This window comes from Misgurnus anguillicaudatus, chromosome 23, assembly GCF_027580225.2.
Source record: "Misgurnus anguillicaudatus chromosome 23, ASM2758022v2, whole genome shotgun sequence".
NCBI lineage: Eukaryota > Metazoa > Chordata > Actinopteri > Cypriniformes > Cobitidae > Misgurnus > Misgurnus anguillicaudatus.
Genome location: NC_073359.2, coordinates 22,901,663 through 22,923,296, shown reverse-complemented (window position 1 = coordinate 22,923,296; position 21,634 = coordinate 22,901,663). Strand labels below are relative to the sequence as shown.

The window sequence follows — 21,634 nt, the reverse complement described above, 5'->3', positions numbered from 1 at the left end:
CGTCATTGTCTGTGTGTATATTTACATACTGTATAAGCTTGTGTTTTCGCCTCCGCCCCCAAAGGGAACAGCGTGACTACTGAATAAGGATAGTTCGCCCAAAACTGAAAATAATGTCATTAATGACTTACCATTATGTCGTTCTAAACTCGGAAGACCTCCGTTCATCTTCGGAACACAGTTTAAGATGTTTTAACATTAGATTTAGTCCGAGAGCTTTCTGTCTCCTCCATTGAAAATCTATGTACGGTTTCCATGTCCAGAAAGGTAATAAAAACATTATCAAAGTAGTCCATGTGACATCAGTGGGTCAGTAAAATTGTGTTGATGCATCGAAAATACAGTTTGGTCCAAAAATAGCAAGAATTACGACTTTATTCAGCATTGTCTTCTCTTCCGGCTCGAGCGTGAAGTCACGTGACTGTATTGACGTGGCTGCTCTGTCCCTTAGACATGTTTGCTGAGTTTTATTTTTATTTTTCAAACTTACAGCGTGCGTCTCCCCAGACTGTAAATTAAGCTCGGGCGCACAAAACAAAGAAATATAAAAGAAGCTGGGGCGGAACAAATAGCAGTCAACCGCATATACGTCAGCCGCGTCACTGACTTTATGGGGCGCCGCAGTCGGATGACGTCAAAGCACCGCGAGATCTATTTAAGAAATCTTACGGAGTAGTTTAATTTCGACTCGCTCTCGCGGCACCCCGACGCCACCCGACTGCGGCGCCCCACAAAGCCAGCGATGTGGCTGACTGTTATTTGTCCAAACACACAGAAGTTACACAGAGATCGTTGTATTCTTTATATAATTGCCTACATGTTTTGTCTATCAATATTTTCCAGTAAGTCATTGGCGGAACGAGCGAGCGATTGGTAACATCTCTTAAGGACTTCACGTTTTCGACGGTGCTGTTTTTGGATTATCTATTATTTTAAATACAAACTTTGAAGGCGGGTTCATGTGTTTAATACCGGAGTGTAATCTGATATACCCTTACATGTTACAATGTAAATAGTCCTCAGATTGTATATTATATTGTATTACCAGAAGTTCATGAGAAATAGACTATATATCTATATTTCACGGATTATACGCATTTGTGGACAAAAATCATTGGATGATTCACACATCTGAAACAGACTGGATTCGACTTGTGATCCCCGCAAAGGTAACGTTAAAAGTCCTGTTTATTTTTGCATTTTGTCATTCGGACTTCTGTAATAAAATACTACATATGCTGCTGGAACCTCTGTATCTCAAAACGGCTTTACAGGGGGTATGGCTTAGCTAAATGAGATGTAAATGAGCCCTATTGTCTCTCCAGCCAGGGAAAAGGGAAGGTGTTAACTTTTTTCTTTCTCAAATTTCTCAGCATTCTCTTTCTTGAATGTGTTACATTCAAATGGCCACAACTTCTCCAAATCTTATCAGATTTCCATGTGTCACACATCGTTGGAAAGCTTAGAATCTGCACTTTCAGAATCTATGAATAACTCAAAATGCCCCAGATCCGACTTGTGTCCCTACTTTCCGTGACTGGTCACAAATGTATGGTGAATTGTTTCTTTGATGGTGTAGCGACGAAAGCGCTATGGGATACCGGCTCACAAGTCTGTCTCATGAATGAAAAGTGGAGAAAAGAACACCTCCCACACACAAAACTGCGCAGTCTCGAAGAGATCCTAGGTCCTGGAACACTTACTGGTCGAGCAGTGAATCAAACAGTGATCCCATTCGAAAGCTGGGTTGAAGTGACGTTCAAGCTGGGAACAGACAAAGCCACACCGTTGGAATTGGAGGTACCGGTATTGGTATGTGGTGATGATGAGGTGGCTGAGGAGCCCATCATTGGATACAATGTCATCGAGTACTTGTTGAACAGTGGTGTAGAGCGACCTACTAATATAAAGACCAAAGCCATGAGTACTGCACTGTCCTGTGATTGCAAGAAAGCAGAGGTTTTGCTGAACTTAGTAAAAAGCCAAGACGAAGGGTTCAGCGATGGAATAGCAAAAGTAGGAAGGTCAGTAACGAAAATTCCAGCCAAACAGGTCAGAGCAGTCAAATGTTGCATTAAAACGGGCCCTTTGTTATCTGAACAAGATGCTCTTTTTGTACCGGATGAGTGTGCGAAGTGGCCAGAAGGATTGAGGGTGGAGGAAAACATTGTCCGCCTCCAGAGAGGGACCTGTTCACATATCTGTATTCCTGTGATCAATGAAACTACTCATGACATCAAATTGCCTCCACGAGCAGCTCTGGGCCACATACAGCGAGTAAAAGCCATCTACCCTGCTGAGATGAGACCGGTAACAGCCCAGAAAGAGAATGCATGCTCAACTGTGACACACACCACCCAAAGCCTGTCCTTTAAAGACAGTGAACGAGTTAGTCAACCTACAGAAAGCGTAAATACAACGTTAACAGTTCAAAAAGAAAACCTTTGGGACCCTCCTGTATGCGTTGATCACCTAACACCTGAACAGCAGCAGAAAGTGAAGCAGCTTCTAAGAGAGGAGAGTGGCGCTTTTTCTCGTGATGACAGCGATGTAGGATGTATTCCATCTCTCCAGCTAAAAATTCGACTCAATGACACCACATTTGTGAAGCACACATACATGTCTGTCCCTAAGCCACTGCGCCGAGAGGTCAAAGAATACCTGGAGGATCTGTTGAACAAGGGGTGGATTACTAAATCCAAGTCACCGTATTCTTCACCGGTGGTCTGTGTGCGTAAGAAAGACGGAACCCTCCGCCTCTGCTGTGACTATCGGGAGTTGAATAAGAAATCCATTCCAGATAGACACCCTATTCCCCGCATACAGGACATGCTCGACAGCTTGGCTGGCAATGCCTGGTTCTCAGTCCTTGATCAAGGCAAAGCCTATCACCAAGGGTTTGTAGAGGAATCCAGCCGGCCTCTCACTGCGTTCATAACACCGTGGGGGCTATATGAATGGGTGAGGGTCCCCTTCGGATTATCAAATGCTCCCGCCGAGTTCCAAAGGAGCATGGAGGACTGCCTGAGGGAACTGCGTGATGAGGTATGTCAACCATATTTAGATGATAACTTAGTCCATTCAAAAACATTTGATGATCATCTTCGCGACATTAGAAAAGTGCTGCAGTGTTATCAGAATCATGGTGTCAAGCTAACGCCTCGAAAATGTGAAGTGTTCCGAAATCAGGTACGATTCCTAGGGAGGCTGGTGACCAAAGATGGCTACACGATGGACCCGGCTGACATCGCTCCTGTCCAAGCACTAAAGGAAAGAACTCCAAAAACAGTTGGTGATGTGAGAAAGTTATTAGGATTTCTCTCCTACTACCGGTCATACATCGAGAACTTTTCCCGCAAGGCCGCACCCCTTTATCTGCTGCTCGCTGAAAAGAAGACACCAAAGGAGAAAGGACAGATGATGCGGAAAGGAAAGGGGAAAAAGAGCCAAGGACAGTTTGCGTCGTCACATCCAGTTACATGGACAGATGAACATCAAAAAGTCCTCTGTGAGTTAATTGACTACTTATCTAATCCACCGGTGTTGGGATATCCAGACCTGGATGAACCCTTTGTACTTCATTGCGACGCTTCACAGGAAGGCCTTGGTGCGGTGCTCTATCAAAGGCAAAAAGGCAAGTTAGTAGTAATAGCGTACGCGTCAAGAACCCTGACCCCTCCTGAGAAAAATTACCATCTTCACTCAGGAAAGTTGGAGTTTCTGGCCATGAAGTGGGCTATATGTGAGCGGTTTAGGGACTATCTCTTCCATGCACCATCATTCACCGTATATACGGATAATAACCCTCTCACGTATGTGATGTCAACAGCTAAGTTAAATGCCACAACGTACAGATGGGTGTCAGAACTAGCAGATTTTCGATTCACCATCAAATACCGTCCAGGGAAGTCAAATGGGGACGCGGATGGCTTGTCGCGTATGCCGCTGCACATGGAACAGTACATGGACACCTGTTCAGAAGAAGTGCACCCTGAAACCATCGTCAGCATATCTCAGTCAGTAGTGGTACAGAGTCAGGAGAGAGGGCCATGGTTGTGTCCACTTACGATTGAAACGGCATTGTTGGAAGAACAGGAGGAGGAACTGTTCACTTCAGTCGTAGAGATCCCCAAGGACGCACTAAGAAAAGCCCAGGAAGAAGACCCTGAAATCAGAGAAGTTTTAGCATGCCTCAGATCGAACAAGTGGCTTAAGAACAGAAGTCGGGGACTAATGAGGGAACGAGAAAAACTATACCTGGATGAGCATGGTCTCCTGTTTCGGGAAACAGCATCTCGTCATCAGCTGGTACTGCCTAGGAGATACCATGAACTTGTTTATAAGGAGTTGCACAAAGACATGGGGCACCTGGGAACCGAAAGGGTGCTAAACCTGATCAGAGATAGGTTTTATTGGCCCCACATGCAAAAGGAAGTGGAACACTTTGTCACACATGTCTGTAGTTGCTTAAGAAGCAAGCGTCCAAACAAAGTGACCCGAGCTCCTTTGATAAACATCACCACCACTTACCCCTTTGAGCTGGTCTCTATTGACTTTTTGCATTTAGAGAAGTGTAAGGGGGGTTATGAATACATCTTAGTGGTGATGGATCACTTTACGCGCTTCGCGCAGGCGTATGCATGCAGAAACAAGAGTGCCAAGACAGCAGCTGAGAAGGTGTTTGGGGACTTTGTTTTGAAATTTGGGTTCCCGACAAAACTGCATCATGACCAAGGCCGGGAGTTTGATAACAAGCTGTTTGCAAAGCTGCAAGAGTACAGTGGTGTGCAAGGCTCTCATACGACACCGTATCACCCACAGGGGAACGGTCAAGTCGAGCGGTTCAATCGGACATTGTTAGCAATGCTAAGGACTCTACCAGAAGCCGCCAAAGCCGACTGGAAAACATCACTCGCAAAAGTTGTGAATGCGTACAACTGTACGAAAAGTGAGGCGACGGGGTTTGCGCCCTATTATCTCCTGTTCGGACGTACTCCCAGACTGCCTATTGATATCATGTTCGGTGTGCCAGCAAAGGACCAGGGTTCCTCTTACCATGACTATGCAGAGAACTGGAGGAAGAGAATGACAGAAGCGTACAAGTTAGCCTCAGAAGTGTCACACAAAGAGAAGGAAAGAGGTAAAGCTCTGTATGATAAGAAAGTACATGGAGCTGAACTAATCCCTGGGAACCGAGTACTTGTTCGGAATTTCAAGGAAAAAGGTGGACCTGGAAAGCTTCGGCCCTTTTGGGAAGAACAAGTTTATGTCGTTACCAAGAGGAAGTACCAGGATAGTCCAGTATATGAAGTTCGACCTGTACATGGTAAAGGGAAAACAAGAATATTACACAGGAACTTATTGTTACCATGTGACTTCTTACCTGTAGAGAAAGAATACCTACCTGGAAGACCTGAAAAAGAAAACAAAACAAGAGAAAAAGCTGGAAAAACTTTGACACAGAAAAAGCAAACATTCTATGACAGTTCAGAGAGTGATGATGATTGGAGATGCCTGGTTGGAGTGCCAGTCAACGAGGCGAGTCGGGGCGTCCGAAATGGTTTACAGTCAAAACGTCCAGAACCTCATTCAGAAGACACAATGATGCTGAACGATGCAGAACCAGAAATGGAACATGAACAAGGAGCAGAACAGGTAGAAGATGATGTGTCATCATCTGGAGGAGAGGCTGGAGAAACTGATGTTGCTGGAGAAAGTGATGGGGAAGCTCCTTCACAACCTGTCTACAAGAGAGTATATCCTTTGAGAAATAGAAAACAAAAGAAAATGTTTACTTACCATACTCTAGGTCAGCCTAGTATTGTAGAAGGGTAAATTGATTTAAATCACAGTACTGAGTTCTAGTTAAAATACTAAAAAGTTAAATTGAGATCTAAATAAGATTAAGTTATATTTTTTTAATGTTTTGTTTAAAGAGGAAAGTAGCCATAACATTCTGGTAGGAAACACAAAGTAAATTGCTTCTATGGTGCAAGGTTAAATTCCTTCAGTGACAGTACAGATTCCTGTTGATTAACAGTGATGGTGGTGGAAAATCATGGTGCACAATGATGTCTGCTGCAAACACACTGCATGAAAAGGAGATATATGTTGTGTGTTGAGTGACTGTATAGCACGAGTACTGAAACTATTGTATCACTGACTACCACAGAAATGATTTAAGGCTGGAGACCCAGTAATGTATTCTGAGAATGTCGGGACTACATTCTGTTTTGTGGGGGAGAATGTGGGAAAAACTATTAAATATAATTTGTAGTTAAAAGTTAGACCCCCCATAATAGTTTTGTCATTTCTATTTGATAGTTATTTGATTAAAAATTGGTTAGTTAATTATTCAGCACATGCATGTATATTTGTAGTATGCAGCAATGCGATGGTTGTCCAGTGTGTGGCAGTAAGCCAGAGAAAATCCCCGGGGAAAAACCCGAAGAGGGAGAGTTGTTGATGAGACTGGCAGTGTTATGTTTTGTTGTATTGTGTGATACGGAGCTGTAGCAAATGATGCTGGCTGAATAAAAGAACCCAACCAAATCACACGCTTGCTATTTCCTTCAAGTGTGTTACATTTTTAATCTTACAGAAACAATTGCTCGAACCTATAGTGTTGTAAACACCACATCCTGTTGTTGTACATTGGCAACTCTCTTCTCAGAGTAACAGCAGTCATCATCAAGAGAAAAATGGTTCGTGTGACGTCTAAATATACTGTATATGCAAACAGACTGCTATTGTTGTTGCACCTTTGAGTCACTGAGTGTGTTTACATGCACAAAATGAGCGGATAACTATAAAAACATATAGAAACTGTTTAATGGGATTACATGCAAATCAATAAACAGGCTATGCAGAAAATTTAATTTACATGGGATTTAGAGATTTGTCAGGTTTCTTGCAGAAAGTGAAGTCACCGCCTACAGTACGTAGTTGTTCAAGGAGACGTTTATCTTTTACACGAAGAGACATGCGCACATGAACAAAATGTAATGCGGAGTAATAAGCAAACCCAAAAAAATTGTATAGGCTTTCTGACCTCACACCCTAATGCTACGTACACACCAAACGCATAGCATCATGTAGCGATTACTTTGTTTTATGCACATTTTTCACTTGAGTTGAATACTTTCAACTTGCGCGAAGGCGTGTTTGAGGAGAATAGCGCGTTTTTTTCGCGACAAAATTATTACACAAGATAAACTAACATAACTTGACACTGAGCCTCGCCCAATCTAATCTTATTAAAGGGGGGGTTTAATGGTATTTCAAGCATTCTGACTTATTAACACAGTTATAGAGTTGTTTCCTCATGCTAAACGTAGGCAAAGTGTCAAAAATGCAGTTGGGCGCGTTTCAGAGTATTTCTGTGCCGAATGCACTTCGCCAGGGTTCGTACAAGTTTCGGCTAATTTTTTTCGATTACGGTTCTAACTGACGTCTCAGGGGTTTTCGATACGTATCACTTCTTTATATGGGCTTCCGCCGGAAAACTTCCCCCGGAAAACCCCGCCCAGCCGTCAGTCAGCGGGAGACGCTAGAGCTTGCTAACAGCTTATCACGCCACTCAGCTTTGTTTAATTTCAGAAGTCAACAATTGCACAACAAGAAGTGTGTTTTTGGATGTAAGGAGAAGACATCCAGCCTTATGGAAACAATGGATATAGTTTATTATCCGGATTAGCAGCGGAGTTTTGCGTGTGTGTTTGATGTGGTGGATTTTCAGAACCGGGTCATGACGAGTTACACGTGGTAAGTAAGACTTCTGTCTTATGTTGGAAATAGGCGCGTGTATATTATATAAATGACACGAACATGTAGTGAATCATAAGTTAAAACAGTGTTGTATAGTGTTGTATGACTCGTACTCGCTCCTCCCGTGTTATAACTCCTCCTTCATTTTTTCGTACGTTATCGGAAAGATTCGGTAAAGCTAATCTTTCTTTTATAAATCTGATTAAACTAAAGACTCTTCAGAGAGATAAAGGATGTCATACTACTCCATAGGTACTCCAGATTAATATCAGAAATGCAGAAACAGCGTGTGTTACGTGAGCTTTAAAACAATCCACTATGAGTGGGACTTGTCCTAGCTGTTCCCATGATGGACACTATCACTTGGAAATTGTTTAGAGTTAATAACCAGACATCACCTACAGAAGGCTTTAATAAACAATAAACCATTTTACTGTCTGTTAGATTATTGTCTGAGACTTTGTAATATTTCTATTGACTTGACTTGCTTCTCCTACATCCGCCACGTTTATGTATCCTACATACAGTAACATTAAAGGACAATCACTTACATCATTTTAAAGAGATTCCAAGCATTATGTAGACATGACATTTATCTTCTGATGGTATGAAAAGTATTCGTTAAGTTACAGTAATTTTTCTGATGCATTTTTTTTAAAAGACGTCACTGATGGAGAGAGAACAAAACGCGCATTACGTATATTTTCTTCATTTTGTGAAAGCACAACATTCAGTTTTTATAGACACACAAAAAATGACACTTTAACGTTTTAAATGATGTATAAATCATATGCATGTCCAAAATCAGCAGAGTAATCCAAGTCTCTTTGCGCAGTGATTGAAAAATAAAAGAGTTTGCGCCGCGACCGCAGGGAGGGTTAATATTCATAATGTTTGTTTTTAACAATGTGCTGCGCTGCCGCACGTCGAAAATAAACATAGCGATTAAGTGAAAGTAGCGCATTAAATTTGGGGTGGCACACCCCTCTGGCTCCGCCACTGCAATCCACCACACACAGAATTACCTTAAAAGTCACAGATGCACACAAGAAAAATGTTATAGAGCAAAAGACAATGATCAGAATATAATTTGAAATTTAGTGAACAAATATGTATCAAAAATCTAATTAGAACCACATAACAGTTTAAAGTCGGCATGAAATGAAAGTATCGATTTCCTAATTTTCCCTGTGGTGACGTATATCCGAGTGAAAGTGAAATAAGACAGTTAGGGATGGGAATTGAGAACCGGTTCTTCTTAATAACCGGTGTCCAGTAAATCGATTCCTTTGAATCGTTAGCATGCCTGCTTAACGATTCCGCTTATCGGTTCCGCTCGTTGCAAATGTTTCATGACGTCACACACACGCTGTGTTGTTTTGGTTTAGAACGCAGCAAACATTGCATCGAGGCAGAATGATCCAAAGTTTGGTTATATTTAGTGGTGGGCAGAGCGAGGCTTTGTGAAACACTGAAACGCTAAAATACGACAATACGGTCACGTTGCAGGAGGTTGTAGGACTGTCGCGTGTTTGATACACTATTACACAACAACACCAGCAAGTAAAGCACCAGCGGAGCTTACGGGACGCAATCTGTTATTAATGCTGTAGGTAATGTGTTAATGTTAACATGAACTTTTACTATACGGATAATCTCTGTTGTCATTGTTCATCAAACTGACTGGCTCTCACACTGCAGAAAGTATCTCTCGTGCACCTCTCCGTTTACCAGAGGTGTAAAGTACTTGAGTAATTTTACTTGATTACTGTACTTAAGTATTATTTTTGGGGATTTTTACTTTACTTGAGTACAATTAAAAATCAGTACTTTTACTTAATTACATTTTTTAAAGAAAAATAGTACTTTTTACTCCTTACAATTTTATTTACAGTCAAAAAGTACTTCTATTTTAGAGATCTATTTTTGCTTGCTCTATCAAACCAATTGAATTTCGCTGATGGTCAGTTTAATTTAAATGTTATTTATTCTGGAGCTTTTGGACCACACTGAGGAATTGGCCAACAGTTCATCTTATGATGAAGATTTTTTGCGTCTTTGAAACCGACAACACATGAAGTGTGACACGTTTCCTGCTGTTTGCAGCCTCTCTATCAAGACCTTGTTCGCACTGTCAGTCCAAATTTTGGTGCATATCTAATTTCACAGACTCACTGTCCACATTGTGTATCACAACTGTTCAGATCCGATCTGTGCATCCTGTAGCCGTTTTCGGGATTATCTGCACTGTTTCTATGGCAATGACGTCGCGCTGGCATGACAATCTGCCTCGACATCTGACGTGTTTTATGTGACGTGACAGCATGACGTAACCGAAAAGCTACACAAATGCGATTAGGACGGAAAGACTGAAATGGATTTCAAGCCACCTCTGGATGTAGCCTGAAACGGATTAAAAAAACAAATTTCATGTGGTTTTTAGCCGTTCACCATTCTAAATGTGGATTCCTATCGGATATGCACCAAAATCGGATTTGGACTTACTGTCAGGAGCAGGAGACAGAAGAACCCAATTGCAGACGGTGTTGGGGTAAACAGAAAACACTTTAATAAATTCACAGAAAAATAAAGCCCACGTGGGGGCAAAATAACACTGATCAAGACACTTCACTAATGGACAAACTACACTAGACAAAAGACTTCACACTAACTGGACTTGACTAATTTAAACACTAGATTGACAAGACTAGAACTGACATGAATAGTACAAAATGAATCAGCACAGGACCATGGACAAAGGGATTTAAATAGCAAAAACTAAACAAGATAACAAGGGAGGAACAGGTGATGGAAATAAACTAATGATTAAACAATTAACAGGGAGAACAAGGGGGCGGGGTCAGGAGACGAGACACCGAAGGCACATGACTCTAAACACAAGATCATGAGCCTTCACACAAGACATGGGACTGTCAGAACCCAGCCATAATGACAAGACACAATATTAAACAGGATACAATGGCCGGACCCTGACACTTACAGTGTAAACAAGGTCTAATACACTTAATCCTGCATCGGTTTCCTGTGAGAGGCTTGATAGAGCTTGAAATTTAAGTTAAGTTCGAGGTTTTACAATTTTGAGTAGCATGTTGCATACTAAAATTCATTGCATTGTCACGGATCTCTACCTGTACCACAGACTTTCTTTTCCGTGTCAGTTTCACGTATTGGTTACTCAATCGTTTTTCCTATTTTCTTACCATTTTCGCGTGGGTTTGAGGTTAGAACAACTTTCTGTAACATAAAATAACAAAAAACCCTAACGTCAGGCGACAATTTTTTAAAAGTATGGAAAAAATAGTATAAACCAATAGTTAAAGTGACATCCTAACCTAAAGCCCAAGTGTAAACCCAAACCCACGCGAAAATGGTTTAAAAATAGGAAAAACAATTGAGTAATCAATACGTGAAACTGACTCGTAAAAGAAAGTCTGTGGTACAGACACGAAAAATGCGGAGATCCGTGTCAATGACACAGATAAATGAGCAAAAAATTCTGTAACTATACCACTGAACTTTGTGAGATCATGTTGGTAATTATGTAGTAGTCTTATAGTTTGAAAACATTTGTAAAGGTTAAAACCTTGTATGTGGTTCATTCACTTCGTGTTTTTAGAGAAAGCTTAAACATGAATCTCTCGTTTTCCTTCTTCCGGTTACTTTTACTTTTTTAATACTCAAGTACAATTTTAATGTGGCACTTTTTACTTTTACTCAAGTATAATTCTGGCCAGATACTTTTACTTTTAATTGAGTAAAATTTACACTCAGTACTTGTACTTTCACTTGAGTAAAATTTTTGAGTACTTTTTACACTTCTGCCGTTTACAGAGGCAGTGAGGAATAAAATGACCATGGCGAGGATATAAAAATTTCACCGAGCATAAGAGGCGGACACTAAAGTATTTCTACTTAAAAGTACATTTTCAAGTATTTGTATTTTATCAGTGTTTTTAATTTTTTAAAAAACAAATTCCAAATCATATTATCATAATTTTAACTCCACTACATTTCATAATTTCAAGTTTTTGGTTTATATTTAATATTTAAGTACATTAAAAATCTAGTAATGTTTTTTACTTTTACTTAAGTAACTTAACACATTTTTTATGTAACTATGTATTAAATCAATTTTAATATGCAATATAAAAGGAATACACAGTATGATACCATACTTTAGAATGTAGTGAACATTTTTTAGTAAAGTAAAGTAATTTTTTCCCAAGACAACACTCTAATAAAGCACAGATGCTTGAAAAATGAAACTAAAATATTCAAGTAGTGTCCACCTCTGCTGAGCAGTGACTAAGTTTGTGGTAAAGGGTTTGCAACTGTTTGCCACAGTAGATGCCTTTTCAAAAGAAAATAACAAATGCATGCATGACCAAAAGTTGCATGTTTTATGTCAGTCTAGTTCTGTTTTATTAATTCCTAGTCCTATTTACTGGTTGAGAAACACTGCCCTAGGCTATAGGTCCCTGGATAACACAGTCTCACCCCATGTCGTCAATATTTGACGACACTTGACCATTCGTCGGTGTGTGACGCGGAGGGTATACCTTTCGCGTCATTTTTTGACGAACTGGGGACTTCAATACTATTACGTCCGTTGCATTCTCTTCTCCTATTTTCTTACCATTTTCGCGTCGGTTTAGGGTTAGATTATGCAAAATTAAACAGTGTATGCGAAATTAAACAGTGTACGCGAAATTAAACAGTTGTCACCTGGCGTTGGGGTTAGAGTTAGGTTTGGGTAGGGATGTCATTATGTAAATCTAACCCTAAACCGACGCGAAAATGGTAAGAAAATAGGAGAAGAGAATGCAACGGACGTAATAGTATTGAAGTCCCCAGTTCGTCAAAAAATGACGCGAAAGGTATACCCTCTGCGTCACATATTGACGAATGGTCAAGTGTCGTCAAATATTGATGACATGGGGTGAGACTGGGTTGCCCTGGACTTTACTTTAAGAACTAGCTCACCTACTTTTAAGTTGGTTCTGAGGTTGCTACACATAATTTGTGTATACTCTGTTCTATGTCTTCTGAACGGATATTAAAGCGAGTTAATGCCAACATACAAATTTGTGTTTATTCCATCCCCCAATGAGAATTGATAAGAGAATCGATAAGGAATCGGATCGATAAGCAACATCTATAATGGAATCGGAATTGTTAAATTCTTAACAATTCCCATCCCTAAAGACAGTGCTGGATTTGAATTTGTCCATCGAGATCCGACTGGATCGTTTGAAGTTTGGTCATGTTGCTAATTGCTAATCGCAGCAATCTTCTCCCAGACAAAGCCCACCTGCGTTATCATACCATATGACCAGAAGTAAAGAGAGATCGTTTTGAGGAGGGGAGATTTTGCCTTTTTGATTAAAGTTTATGAGGACACATTAATTACAAAATAATAATAATGAATAAGCTCACAGATAAGTCATTCATAAAAAAATACCACAATATTGCAAAACAAATTACAGTTTTTTATTTTCTTGGCGACTTTTAAGCAGAAGAGTGCAGAAAAATTAAAACAGTCAAATTTACGATTTTGTTAGTCTGAAAGAAGATAATAGAGCCATATACTCCTAGGATGGCTTGAGGGTGCGTAAGTCATGGTGTAATTTTAAACTAACTCTTGACTATTTGTTAATCACATTAACCACACTTACAGTTACATTTACAGAGTTTTAAAAATACAAACATTAAAACAAAAGATAACAGGAGAAAGAGCAAGACAAGATTTGCTGTTTTGTAGTTTGCAGTTTAAGCTTACCCTTCAAAATGGCACATATGTGTAATACCCAAAGCCCAACATACAGATTTACATTTTACTTTATTATACCGAACATAAAACAGGTCACATGAAGTTAGTTTTAACTTTGTCTAATTCAAACATTTCATATCCTGCAGAGGCAGAGAGCAATGGTTTATGCTGCTCATTATGTGCCTCACCTTGTTCTCCACTCGGTGGTCCACCCTTTGCCCCACCATGTGCTCCATCATGTGCTCCATCATGTGTTCCATCATGTGCTTCACCCTGTGCCCCACCATGTGCTCCATCCTGTGCCTCACCATGTGCTCCACCATGTTCTCCACCATGTTCTCCATCATGTGCTCCATCATGTGGTCCACCCTGTGCCTTACCATGTGCTTCACATTGTGCTCCACCCTCTGCCTCACCCTGTACTCCACCCTCTGCCTCACCCTGTGCTCCACCCTTTGCTCCATCCTTTTCTTTTTTATAGCATTTATAAACATAAAAACAAAAAAATACCAAAATGAATAATAAAGAGAACACAATGAGCACAGAATAACCACCGACCTGCAAAAAACAACAACACAACAAAGGAATACAAGAAAAGAGATATTATAACATTTTAAAGTTTTTAGCCCTCACTATTGTTATAATTATATTTTTTTGCTAGCATGTTTTTAAGACCACCAGAGAAAGTCTTGTCTTAATAATATTAACTTATTTTTACCTGAGAGTTCCAGATGTTCTTCTGATACTCAAGTCTTTTATCACTTGTATTCCCTATCAAGGCCAGTTGAGTGGGTTGACACCACTTCATGTTTATCTCATTATCAAAAACATAATTTCCTTCCCATGTTGTCAAGCTACAAGCCAGATAATCACCATCAATTAGCAAGATGATGATCCACATAACAGGGGGAATCAGACAATTGATAAATTGAGTCACACAATCCTTAGTTGAAAATGTACAATGATCGCATTGTTTACAGGGTCTCAACAGGGCGAGCATTATAGCAAATGTAAAAACTAAAGGTCCAATGAAGATGAGTGCTATTAGCGTTACATTCAAGTCATTTCTGCATGGGCATGAAAGAGTTGGTTCAATCAACTCCTCCAGTCCAATTAACAAAAGACTTAATGAAAAGGCTAAACCACTGTAACTGATTAGAAATAGTTGCAAGGAATGTAGAAAATGTTGCGGTGAAGGCATCTTTTGAAACGTCTGCAGTCCTGTCCACACGATATTTAAAGATGACCAGATACCCTTGAATAATAAGATAATAATTAATATTAAGAGCAATGAAAAATACACACAATTTTAATTTTTTAACAAACATCCCTAATTTCACACATACATACAGACATAATTTTTTTATTAAAAAGTCATATAGTTAAGAATGAAGATGTGTTCCCCATACTAAAATGTTACTGAATACAGAATTGTTGCAATGGCAATGAAATAAATGAATACCTCCACAGTTTTGATTTTTACGCCACTGATTTACTAGCCTGGTCCAACCAGACTCTCGTGCATTCATTTCATTTGTACAGAGAGTCTGTCCACGCTCCATTGCTAAGCGTTACTTCCGTTAAGGAGGGTCCTCTGTAGAAGTTTAAAACTATTGGATCTGCCCAGAGTCACTCAGGATCTGCCATAACCAATCGCTAACGTTTGGTCGTGACGTATAGATGGTGTCATTGGAAGCACGTGATACACTTCTGGATCCGAACCTTACTTCCGTGATTTAATACCGTTTCGTTTTTTCAATGCTCTGACTAGTTGCTAAACTGATCTCTTGAACAAATGCCTCGTCGAAAATAACAAATGTTTTGGTTTACTGGGTAATCTATGTGTTGTTTTTGCTTGTTATATAAATAAACTACGTTTAAAGAACTTTGTTGTTATTTATTCTTAGCCGAGTTTGCCGGAAGCTACGTGCAGACGCTTGTTTATGTTGTTACTGCTGAAACGGTCTATATCAGGATGGGCAACTGGCGGCCCGAGGGCCGCACACGGCCCTGGGTAAATTCTAATACGGCCCGCTGGACCATATTATACTTAATCAAATACTTTTAAAAGTATGATTTTTGTATTAGGAGGTAAATTCTCCCAACCAGGAGGGGGCGCTAGGTCCCGCGGATCCTCACAGTAAGCATAGTCCCATGTTTGGGCTTATGTGAAGAAGAGGTCTTCAGGTTAATTTTCGTTCAGACAGACATGTCAGATATTTTTAAATGTAAATTTTAGAGGTTACCTTGGTGTCATCGTCATATAAACAAGTGGAGCAGCTCGCCAAATTTGTTGCGAGGCCACTGGGGCTGCAGACTGCACACACGTCAGTTTACATTCGGGTCCAGTCAGGTTAAAACCAATGCCACTGGTTTGGGTGACGGGTCGTACTCGGGCCAGAATTGCTCTCAGATTTGAAAGGTAAAATACATTGTTACCTGATTGGTCCTGCAGATTTTTGCAGGAGAAAACAAAACTCTACAGAGCAGTCCCAGACGTAGTTGTCACGGTCTTGTCAGACATCTGTGCTAGATGTAGGTCTGAGTGCATCTGACAGGACCGTGGCAGTATCATGTTCTGTGTGGGGACATGTGGGATCACATTCTGTGTGTGGCTGCCACATGTTCCCGGTGTCTTGTTGCTGTCGTGATCTTGCCAGACCTTAGTATAGATCAGGTCTATGTTCTGTGGGCAAGGTCAGGGCAGCAGTGTGTGTACGTGGGAACACGTGTGTTCACATCATATCTGTGTGACACGTGTTCCCAGTGTTTTGTGGCTGTCATGGTCTTGCCTGACCTTGGTTATTATCCAGAGGGCAGGACCAGGGCAGCATTGTTTTATGTGGGAATACGTGTGTATTCACTTCATGTATGTGTAACACGTATTCCCAGTGTCTTGTCACTTTTACCCTACTCCCTTATGTAATCATGTCTTAAGTGATTAATTATGTTCACCTGTTCCCCATTGATGTGGTGTCTTTATAATGCCCTTGTGTTCTCTGTGTGGTGTGCGTACGTTGTTTGTAGATGCTGTGTTTATGTTCACCAGTTGCCTATCCGAGTTCTTCTCGTGTTTTGTTTTATTTGTGTTCCAGCACAGTGTTTTTGTTCCCTTCCGTTTTACCCCCTTGTGGGTGTTTCAGTTTATTTGTAAATAAATCCTAGTTATTTTATACATCCTTTGCGTTTGGGTTCTTCTATTATTTTTCCCATTATCCGGTTTATACCAACCGTGACATAACGCACGCACCCAACTGAACCCAGCAGGGATGTTTGCTGGCAGCCGCCTGGCGATACGGGGAAGGAGATCCCGCCCCGCATACGAGTCGGGGTACGAGTGTTATGACCCACTCGTATGCGGGCCCGAAGGTAATGCCAGGCGGCGACCGACCGGATCGGTTGGATCCCGCCAGACTCAGTCCAACGAGAGGGTCATAATGACCGGGTCCATCAGGATGGGGATGTCGAATCCCGTCCCCCCGGTGCTAGAGACTACTCCCGGGGCCAGTCTCGGACCTGCTCTCCCTGCGTCGAGGGGGAGGAGGAGAAGGACGAAGAGGGCCTCGGAACCGGCGCAGCCGGAGACCCGTCATCCGCCGGTGCAGCCGGAGACACGTCATCCGCCGGTGCAGCCGGAGACACGTCATCCGCCGGTGCAGCCGGAGACACGTCATCCGCCGGTGCAGCCGGAGACACGTCATCCGCCGGTGCAGCCGGAGACACGTCATCCGCCGGTGCAGCCGGAGACACGTCACCAGCCGGCGCAGCCGGAGACACGTCACCAGCCGGCGCAGCCGGGGACACGTCACCAGCCGGCGCAGCCGGGGACACGTCACCAGCCGGCGCAGCCGGAGAACCGTCACCCGCCGGCGCAGCAGGAGACCCGTCACCAGCCGGCGCAGCCGGAGACACGTCACCCACCGGCGCAGCCGGAGACACGTCACCCGCCGGCGCAGTCAAGGACATGTCACACGCCGGCGCAGCCGGAGACTCGTCACACGCCGGTGCAGCCGGAGACTCGTCACACGCCGGCGCAGCCGGAGAATCGTCACACGCCGGCGCAGCCAGAGACACGTCACACGCCGGCACAGCCGGGGACACGTCACCAGTCGGCTTTTCAGCCACAGGACGTTAAGACTCAGGTTCCCCATGGACATTTTGTTTCCCCTGTTTTTGCCCCACCACCCCTTCATCATATATTGTTTTTGTTACATCACCCCAACCCGTTTGTCACGTATGTCTGTTTACCTTTGTTGTTTGTTGTAATGTTGTCGTGGTTGTCTTCTGTTGTGCAGTCTTTCGTTCCTCGTGTTTAATGTTTTTGTTTGTTTTTGTTTGTGACGTCTTGTATCCGTCTTTAAAGTGGGGGGTACTGTCACAGTCTTGTCAGACATCTGTGCTAGATGCAGGTCTGAGTGCATCTGACAGGACCGTGGCAGTATCATGTTCTGTGTGGGGACATGGGGGAATCACATTCTGTGTGTGGTTGCCACATGTTCCCGGTGTCTTGTTGCTGTCGTGATCTTGCCAGACCTTAGTATAGATCAGGTCTATGTTCTGTGGGCAAGGTCAGGGCAGCAGTGTGTGTACGTGGGAACACGTGTGTTCACATCATATCTGTGTGACACGTGTTCCCAGTGTTTTGTGGCTGTCATGGTCTTGCCTGACCTTGGTTATTATCCAGAGGGCAGGACCAGGGCAGCATTGTTTTATGTGGGAATACGTGTGTATTCACTTCATGTATGTGTAACACGTATTCCCAGTGTCTTGTCACTTTTACCCTACTCCCTTATGTAATCATGTCTTAAGTGATTAATTATGTTCACCTGTTCCCCATTGATGTGGTGTCTTTATAATGCCCTTGTGTTCTCTGTGTGGTGTGCGTACGTTGTTTGTAGATGCTGTGTTTATGTTCACCAGTTGCCTATCCGAGTTCTTCTCGTGTTTTGTTTTATTTGTGTTCCAGCACAGTGTTTTTGTTCCCTTCCGTTTTACCCCCTTGTGGGTGTTTCAGTTTATTTGTAAATAAATCCTAGTTATTTTATACATCCTTTGCGTTTGGGTTCTTCTATTATTTTTCCCATTATCCGGTTTATACCAACCGTGACAGTAGTACTCAAGCGAAATGAAATTTAAGCAGAAGCACATAGGAGGGCGGAGCCAGGCTACTGATTTACTTTAGTTCGGTTATTACTAAAGTTTACAAATTTGCCATTAAACTGGCACTCATACACTACAGCATACTGACTCAATACACTAAACATCATGTCTAATGGTTAAAATGTATTTTTAAATAAATCTCTTTCTTTCTGTTGTGATGTGCTGCCTTACATTATATAATTCAATTTTACATATACATGTGCTTTTAAATGACAAATACAAAAACACTTTACAGCAACAATCTGCAATTAATATTACTTTGGGAATAAATACTATTATAGCCTAATAATACAACTACTAACAATACATTAGTAATAAGTTGTGTATTACAATACATTAGTAATAAGAGACCCATGTAAAAAATGCAGACAATTATTTTAGACCCACCTGTATTTGCTCTTGTGCTGTTGTGCAGGTTTGTGACTTGATACATTTATATCAGTCCACACTTGTCAACTGTGGGTGGTGCTTTGCTTTCCAGATCTGTACATTTGATTTCTGATTGGCTAGTTGCCTGCACACATATCAAACATGTGCATGACATACATAAGAAAAAACTCACTAGTAAAGATATTGTGAAATAAAAATCAAAACAACACAATGTGACATTGCATTAACAAGACGCTTTTCTTATGAAATACATGAAAATGGTCAGTGACGCCATTTAAATATCACTTTGTGTTGAACAAATGTCATGTCTGCCTTTAAATACAAAACTTTCTGATAAAAGAAAAAGCATTACAAAATAAAAATGATATGCAAAAAAAGGACATATTTAACCCCTTAAGTATGAACAGTGCACGTAAAAAAGATAACCCAGTTAATTATTTCCAGTGTAAAAAGTAATTATCACGTTGTAAGATAGGAATACCAGTAAATTTGTAAACATTTTGAGGTCTCAATGAGGAAACAAGCTTATAAATTAAACAGAATGATGTTTATTGAAAATGTGAAGTAGCAGAAAGTTTTCTGTGATGGTTGGGGTTAGGGTTTGGGTTAGGGGAAGGGAATAGAATATACAGTTTGTATAAAAACCATTACGTCTATGGAATGTCCCCACAAAACATGGAAACCAGAATGTGTGTGTGCGTGTGTGTGCGTGTGTGTGTGTGTGTGTGTGTGTGTGTGTGCATGCGTGTGTGTGTGTGTGTGCGCGTTTGTGCGTGCGTGTGTGATTTAATGACAAATATACAACTGTAATATTATGAAATTAATATTAATTTTAGAATAAAAATAAAATGTTATACGAATAAACCCCCATCTTAAAAAGTACAACATCAGGCGATGCAGTGAACACAATGAATTTATACTCACCTGTATATGCTCTTGTCTCGTTGTGATGGGCTATCCAACTGTTGAATTGTGTTAAGCACCTTGCCTTACAAGATCTTGTCTATATGAGATCTTTAACTTTCAAATGAGACTCAACTTGTCAAAAAATTTCGGGGGTGGGTTCTTGCTTTTAACTTTCAAGTCAGTACTTGAAACAAAGTACAGCATTAAACTTGGATTGCTTTGTTAAATGTGAACTATAAATCACCTTAAAGGAAACAATTATATATAATGCCATTAGGAACACATCCGAGACTAAGAAATGGGTTGAGTAAACTTTTTGCATGTCTTTAAAGCAACTTTAGGGCAAATTACATTTAAAAAATGTATTTTTTTTATTTAGGCTGTTTTAGATATTAAGTAGGGTGGATTTGATTTCCTCTGAGATCTGTCATCTGATTACTGTAATACAGAAATGTACATGTCATTTAACATTAATTAAACTGTATTTATTAACATCAAAGAGTTAAAAAAGCAAAAATGACTCCCATCTCTCAATGTTTCGCTGTACAGCACAGGGAATAAATGCAGAGGAAAACTAAAAGGTTTGTTTAGTAAGGGGAATTTACACCAAAGCATTTAAATACGGCTGAAAGGTTTGTGGACTTGCACTGGCCTCAACCCCAAAAAGAACCAAACTGTTGATCCTACTCCCTCCTAGGAATAGATTAATATTCTGGAGCAACTTGGCATTTATAAATAGCCTTTGCTCATTTTGGTTTGGAGAAAAAACAACTGCACATAATGGTTTGCAACTAAGTGTCCCCTGTTGAGAAATGAAAGAGTTAAACAATGTGACACTGGACTTTAATGAGGGGCTTTGAATCTTATGAAATACATGGAAATGTTCAGTGATGCTATAGGTAGAACAAAACTATTTGGTTGAAAAAAAGTCTTGCCCTCTTTTGTTTTCAAATAAACAAAGAAAGAAATTCCGAAGTGTTGTGATGATGATAGACTCTTTTGGGGGATTAATGGACACAATAACAACATATGTAAAGAATAACTGTAAAAAGTTACAAAATGTAAATGATTAGCAAAATAGGAATTAACGTTTGTTTCGAACACCACTTTTAAATAACTTGTTAGGGGAGTGACACAAACGGACACGCAAGAAAGAAAAGCGTTACAACGTCTATCAATACAACTGTTCATCTTAGGTGTCAGCACGCAACCGAAATTTAAATCAACTGAACTAAATCAACATAAACAAACAAAAGACAGATCAACAAAACACCCAAAAAACCACAGCTTCTTAGCATCAGCACACAACACAGGTTGTCACTGGCTGGATTGCAGGATGAACATGTAAAGAGCTTCTCTTCAAATGCGCACCACGCTCATAAAAAAGCTTAAACAGTGACAGTTGCTGAAAACATGTAACGGCAGCACAAAACAAACAGTGGAATAACGCTCTCTCTCATATTCAGCCTGAAGCATCATTTCTAACACACAGCATGTGTGCAGGGGCGGAGCCCATCCTCAGGAAGAGAAGAGTCAAATTAGCACAAGAAATGAACACAATACCCACACACAAAATAAATAAAAGACTTAAGCCCAGGATATACTGTATGATTTTTGGTT

General features: G+C 40.9%; 1 protein-coding gene across 1 annotated transcript; it reads right to left on the bottom strand.

Annotated features, from left to right (window-relative positions):
• Positions 1–13,461: 13,461 nt before the first annotated feature.
• On the bottom strand, positions 13,462–20,349 carry LOC129452690 (uncharacterized). The gene is made up of 4 exons (XM_073862253.1): positions 20,033–20,349; positions 19,106–19,232; positions 14,277–14,813; positions 13,462–14,116 (listed from the first exon to the last, which is right to left on the bottom strand). The coding sequence occupies exons 3-4, from the start codon at positions 14,757–14,759 to the stop codon at positions 13,652–13,654; spliced, it is 948 nt and encodes a 315-aa protein (XP_073718354.1). The 5' UTR covers positions 14,760–14,813; positions 19,106–19,232; positions 20,033–20,349; the 3' UTR covers positions 13,462–13,651.
• Positions 20,350–21,634: the final 1,285 nt, after the last annotated feature.